Source organism: Mercenaria mercenaria, chromosome 11, assembly GCF_021730395.1.
Source record: "Mercenaria mercenaria strain notata chromosome 11, MADL_Memer_1, whole genome shotgun sequence".
Classification (NCBI taxonomy): domain Eukaryota; kingdom Metazoa; phylum Mollusca; class Bivalvia; order Venerida; family Veneridae; genus Mercenaria; species Mercenaria mercenaria.
Genome location: NC_069371.1, coordinates 51,482,047 through 51,488,666, shown reverse-complemented (window position 1 = coordinate 51,488,666; position 6,620 = coordinate 51,482,047). Strand labels below are relative to the sequence as shown.

At 32.3% G+C, this 6,620-nt stretch overlaps 1 protein-coding gene across 1 annotated transcript; it reads right to left on the bottom strand.

The window, feature by feature from the left end:
• Nucleotides 1-210: 210 nt before the first annotated feature.
• LOC128546897 (uncharacterized) lies at nt 211-5,398 on the bottom strand. Its single transcript, XM_053518300.1, has 3 exons — nt 4,750-5,398; nt 4,119-4,225; nt 211-2,392 (listed from the first exon to the last, which is right to left on the bottom strand). Exons 1-3 carry the CDS (start codon nt 4,808-4,810, stop codon nt 2,129-2,131), a joined length of 432 nt encoding a protein of 143 aa, XP_053374275.1. The 5' UTR covers nt 4,811-5,398; the 3' UTR covers nt 211-2,128.
• Between the last annotated feature and the right edge of the window lie 1,222 nt (nt 5,399-6,620).

Sequence of the window (6,620 nt, the reverse complement as noted above, 5' to 3'; positions counted from 1 at the left end):
GTATAAACCATGTTGATCAAGGAAATATACACATATAACAATAATTCTATACACATTTATTCATCTGATATTGCAATGACAAATTTACAAATGTTTTTGTAATATGAGAAGTCTTAAAATTAAATTACAAAATGAACACAGAATGTTTTGCATACCTTTGCAAGAAAACGACGTCATTTTCTGCATCAATATTGCTTTGTCCAGCTTTGAATTTTTTTATCAGTGGTGACTTAGTATTCACAGTTAGTCTTCAACTATATTTCTTGATAGGGGCCTACGTGACCGAGTGCTTAAGGTTTTGCCGACTTAAAATCACTTGTCCCTCACCGATGTGGGTCAAACCTAGATCTATACATAGAGCTCTGAATTCGGCTACCCCTATCGGGCCTCAGTCAAACGGCAGCATGTCAATACATGCGATCAGCTGTTTAGACGGAACAGAAGCTATGACTAGGTCAAACCTCGCTTAGAATTTGCCATGAGAGGGAGCCTACCAGCTGTCTGATTGAAGGTTGGTGGTTCTACCTAGGCGCTAGCCCTATTGAAATAATGCTCGAATGAGCACCTAGGGTTTTCCTTCATGAAATGCTGGAATGTCGCAATATGACATAATTGTGTCGTGTGGCGTTATCAAACAAAAACACTCCTCGATATATTTTACAAGAGAGATAATCTATAGATTGTACCTGCAACTCTTGTATATAAACAACTAAGCGTTCTATGAATAGTAGTATCAACACAGCTTTGTAAAGAATTTAATTCCTTGTGAACGTTTTCTAGAATTATTACCTTGAAGTTATTTAACCAAAACTTTAGATTGTAATCAATATGACCACTACTTCCAAAGTTTCTTTTTAAATTTTATTTAACATTTTGACATATTACTTACATGGACGCATTTTATTAGTTTTTTGATGCAAGACTGGTTGGGTATTTTGATGAACTTCAGCCACTGTCCAAAACTTATCTAGACAAACACAACTATAGCTACAAATTCTAGACGAATTAAAATGACACTCAAAAACAAGGCACGCATTTTAGCAGCAAACTAAAACAAAATGATAGCATTAAAAGAAATGGATAAATCTTGTTAAATCAACATCTTTCTTCTAAACGAATAATTTTCTGATTTCAGCCTGATCTAATTTCAATACAACCACAATCTATTTCAGTAAGTGCTTACGAAATTGAAACTGACCAAAACTGAGTCTCATGGGACTCTAATTCATTAATTTGATAAATGGCTCTTTGATGCGTTAGTTTTGTGGCAAGACAGGGTTTGTGTTAACCTAACTTAACAGACAGCAACAGCAGTACAATTCACTAGTTAAATTTTTAATGGAAGTAACTTGAATGTCTGTATTTGTGAAACTTAAAAGTGGCAATAACGAAGTAGTATTGGAGCATTCTTGAGGTTGGTTCGCTTAAAACTTGAAAATTGGCCTGATCAACCCACTAATGAAATCCTCATGAAATACAGTAACTTCCAAAGTGATCCTAAAATTACATTTTTTTGATTTCTCAGCACTCTCTAACAAATGCTTTAAATACAGCAAATGAAAGAAAGAACGTTACACGTGGCACGTTACATGAATTTAAATGTACCTATAATTGCCAGGTACATGTTACCAATATGAGTGATTTCTCAAACAATGATAGTGGATTAAGTCGAAAAAACAGTGTCTAATGTATAGAGCCTCCATGAATTTTTAGCTTGGCAGATGTTTGGCAGTTATACACGGGACTCTTCTTTTAATATTAATAATATTGTAACGAGCCCTGATTTCCAAGTCTTGCATTACACTACATAGCCAATTCGACTGCCCTACACGCAACTGAAGTGCCGTTAGAGGCACTGGACATCATTGAAATGAGGACTCTTTTGGTAACAAATTTTGTCAACTGTACTTATATGAGAATTTCTAACATTTTTCAATAAGTATTGATTTAACTGTGGTGGACGGATGATATTTTGCAATGGCTTTTACTGAATTGTATCATTTTGTCGCGCTGGTTTTAAAATGGATTTTCAAAATATTGAGCTAAAACGACCTAAACCTAAAACTCCAAATACAAACAATGCAGAACTGTATCACATCATTCGACGATTCATTTGCATATTGTGTAGTCATATACACTGTATATTTAGAGTGACAATCAAAATCCAAAGCGCAAAAATTAGTGAAGTTACATATTCATTACTTGCTGAATTGCACAGATCACGATCGTTACAACAAGAGCGCAGTGAACATCCTCCAATCATGTACAGCTTTGGTGTCGCCACACATTTAAAGAACTCATCAACTGATGGAGTAGTACACAGGCTGTTTGTACATGTTCGTACGACAGTGTCATAATGTGTTACGTTGTCAAACATTTTGTAACGAACCTTCTGAAAATAACAATGAATTTTAAATTGGTCGTTATGTAGGATATGCTTTATTTGGTGATAAAATTTGAATTATAAAATGTATCAAAACAACAAATGCAATCATAAACTTTTATTTACCTTATTGACCAGCAAAAAATAGTAAGGCTATTTTACCATAATCGAATGTTTGATACTAATATGCATTCATGTATATTTTATTTGAAAAGCGACACCGTTGTTATATATTGCTGTGTATTAAACGATATTAACGGTTAACCTCGTAATTTTCTAATGATAATATACATATATATATATAGGAGAGAAAGTGCGTTTGCATACAAATTCGTTGTATTTTCTATTTTTAGAACTGATAAGACAGTGATCGGGTGGGCAGAAGCCGAACGTCCATTTTTTGTAAACACTGATGTTTTTCCTAACGGCCGAAGCAATTTATTAATTGTAATTTCGAAATAAAATGGATTAATTATAAACGCTTAACTCACAATATTTTTTCTAAAGTTTTGAACATCATTAAGCCGCTATTAAACTTATATGTCATTCAAAACGGTAATTCATTAAAAAAGATATTTGAATACGAAAATATGAAAATTTTAAGTATTTCAAAACTTTTTGAATTTTGAAAATCCATACATGAGCGAAAACGTTATCAAAAATTAAAACTTTCGATCCCATACACAAACGATGTAAAACATTTGTTTTGCCCACAACCAGGTAAACAGATATTAATGCATGACGTCACGGCGATCTCTCCTATAGAAAGAAAGGGTTATTTAACATGAAAATTGAACAGCATATAAAACATGTATATTTCTCCAAGAAATAATTGTAAATTTACTCATATATAGATCAAAATCCAAGAAAAAGACTACATAAAAGGTGTCACAGTTTCGAACCGTTCAATACACTAGAAAACTCACTTTCAAAGATCTGTTACATATCTTCGTTTTGATTAATTGGCAATAATCTCCAAATGCTGAAATTTCACATATCTAAATGGAACGTATTTTTCAACAAGTGTTTACAAATGGCATTCATTTTAAAAAGGAGACAACATTTTGAAGATATTTAAGTATCCAATCGTACGGAGCAGTATTGTAGAACATGTAATAAACACTCAGGAAGATTGTTGGTAAAATATTTTTTGTTTACAAAATATGTCTGTATTAAGATATACTCCTAAACCTTTAAGATTTTTGCAAGAAAGTCAAGAATATCACAGTTCCTTTTCACAAATGACAACCTTGCAGGCCGTTCAAAACTAACATATGTGCAGGTTTGTGAATCACGTTAAATTTACGGAGGAAGTTAATTAAAAAATAGAATGCCGTATCATTTCATGACTGACAGTATTGATCTGATTTTGATTTTAACCATGTCTGACAATAGAAAATGCATAGTTCTTTTTAATCTAATCTTAATTGCTTTACAGTCCTCTAAACATTGCAAAGAAGCTGTTTATCTATATACGACTGCAATATTAAATATTTCTTAGAAAAAAACCTATGGCTGCTGTTTTCAAACATGTTTACAGTCTTGCGTTAATGAATTCTAAAACAGTCTTCACTATAACAGAATAATCTCTTCTACATATGAGATTATAATCCCACAAACTAAAGTCAGTTCTTATAAAGGCCTATAATATCCATATATTTGGAACTATATTTGTATCTTATACTGACAGCCATTATATTGTAGAAATGTATTTATTTGATAAAGTATGTATTACCATACACTGTTCTCCATCTTTACAGTTGACTTTAACAGCTCTGATATTCAGTTCTGGGTCTGTCTCACAGTCGTCAGAAATGCACTTCCAGCACTGTAAACATTTTCCTATAAAAGAGAAAGTTTAAACTTACTTATGGTTTGTGTCATGACCACCTTGTCACAGTTTGTAATTATCGAACAACAACAACAACAACAGCAACAAAAAAGAAGAAAAAGAAAATAAAATAGAAAATTTAAGAAGTTTTGAAAGTTGTACATATTTTATAATATTATCAGCTTCGGGTTTTGTTATTTGGCTAGTTTGATAACGGGTGCATGTGATGAACTCTTTAATCATATTCGTTTTTATGGAGCGTAATTGATACAATTTTTAAGTAGCTTGTTTTCCAATCTGTTCGATTAATATTTACTTTGATTGTATGGCAATGTACTATTTTGATTGATGTGTGTTTTTATCAAACCTTGTTAGCTTAAATGTACTACTCGTGTTTGTAAATATAATTGTGGAAAAAATACAGTTTAAACCAATCATATTCGTTTGTTTGCAGTTATATGCCAGTTTGCTTAAGCATACTTTACATATTAAAAACCATCTACTAAAACGTTTTTAAAAACGTAACACAACTTACCTCTTGTAGAAATATTCAAACAGACCAAGAAACCCAGTAACCAGTCAATTTTGATGTTCATTTCAATTCACTTTGATCCTGTTTGTAATTTCTTGTCCCGTAAATCTATCTCGGTCGATACGTTGACATGCTATAAACATCTGTTGTAATTATCATACTTGTAACATGCCATCTGTTAAATGTTCAGTACTTAACATTTCAATCGAACTAGCTGAACTTCTATTTGGTAGAACTCATCATTTTAATAAAAAGTTAATGAGCTTATTATCGTTGCTATTTATATGAAAAAAAAACGTTCAGGCTTACACTTGTTTTTCCATAAATAAATTACCAATAATCCTTATTGATTTTACAACTTTACATAATTTCAATAGTTCCAAGTTGGGTGTTCACATATTTCTGTTAATTTTAGAATTTAAAACAGAATACAATTAGTTTTGCGTTAAAAAGTATTAGAATAAGCTTTTTATATATTTATTATATTGCATTATTTCCCAAACAAAAAGGAAGAATATCGCTACAACAGATCTTTTCCTTCACGTTAGTTCTTGTCATAAATTCTGAGTTCCTCTAATTCAAAATCCACTTAAGGCAGACTTATTTTTACTGGATAATATTCTGTGAAATATTTAGTCGTGTCAGTGGAATATTTCCGATAATTGTCCCTCCGGAGAATGGGACTACAGTAATTGTAAATTCAATCGAGATCATCAGATTCTGTTTAGTGTCAATGACACGACTATTTACTCGATATTTTACAAATGGCTTTCATCCGCTTACAAACAGTAGAATACCATTAAAGGAAACACACGACTGTAACAAGAAGTAACAACAAAGCGGCAACATGCTGTATTGACAGTGAAACCAATATTATAACGGAAACATAAGCAGAAAGAATTAAAACAACGTAAAACCTTAGATTTTCTGTCACACAATTCGGGGATTTTTATCAACTGGATGGACAGCCCACGTGACTTTCAACAAAAAATGCTCGATTCAGGTACATTTTCGCTTATAATTTTGTTACTGCTTGACGGATTGGATTTTTAATAAAATATAAAGCGTTAAGTTATCTACAGCATTTACTTGTTTTTTCGCCGCCACAAAATGGTTACCAGAAATATGTGCTACTTTTCTTAAATAGTGGCACTCGATTTTCTATCTTCGAAGCTCTATATTTCATTCAAATCCACCAAGTAACAAGGAAACAAACAAGAATGTTGAAAAAAACATGGCACATTGAATCGTGCGATTTTCTCCATGTTTGCGATATCAAAGACACATGGGATGGCCACCATGATCAAACCATCCACCGTTCCACATACAAGCGAGGACAAGTAATTTAGCGTGCTTTTTACACTTGAATAAAAATTGATTAACAGCAAAGTGGGTTTGGAGGCACGTAACACACTGATCATGATTACGCAAGCTTAGACTTGAATATCAGTTATAAAAATATAAAAGTGCCTAGTATAAGGCACTGTTTTCTAGATTTGCGTTTATGTACCAAAAATAGCTCTTGCATGTTAAGGTCGTGATTCTGAAGACAATCTAGAAACTGTAATATCCGCCATTTAGCATTATAATTACATTTATAACAGACATGTCTAACAAATGTGTTATTTTGTACAATTGTCTTTTTAAAAAAAGAAATAGCAATGATACAAGTCAGGTCCGGATCTATTCTGGAAGTTTAGTCGATAGAATTGTCAAAAGTCATGTTTTGCAATGCACATGCCATACGGCTGATCATTAAATGATAAAATGGTTTATCTAACAACTACAAACCAAAACAGCAATGTTTTCACAGGATATATCTTTCTAAAACTTCAAAAGTCGACCTTTTAAGAAGGTTGTAGGAAATCAATACC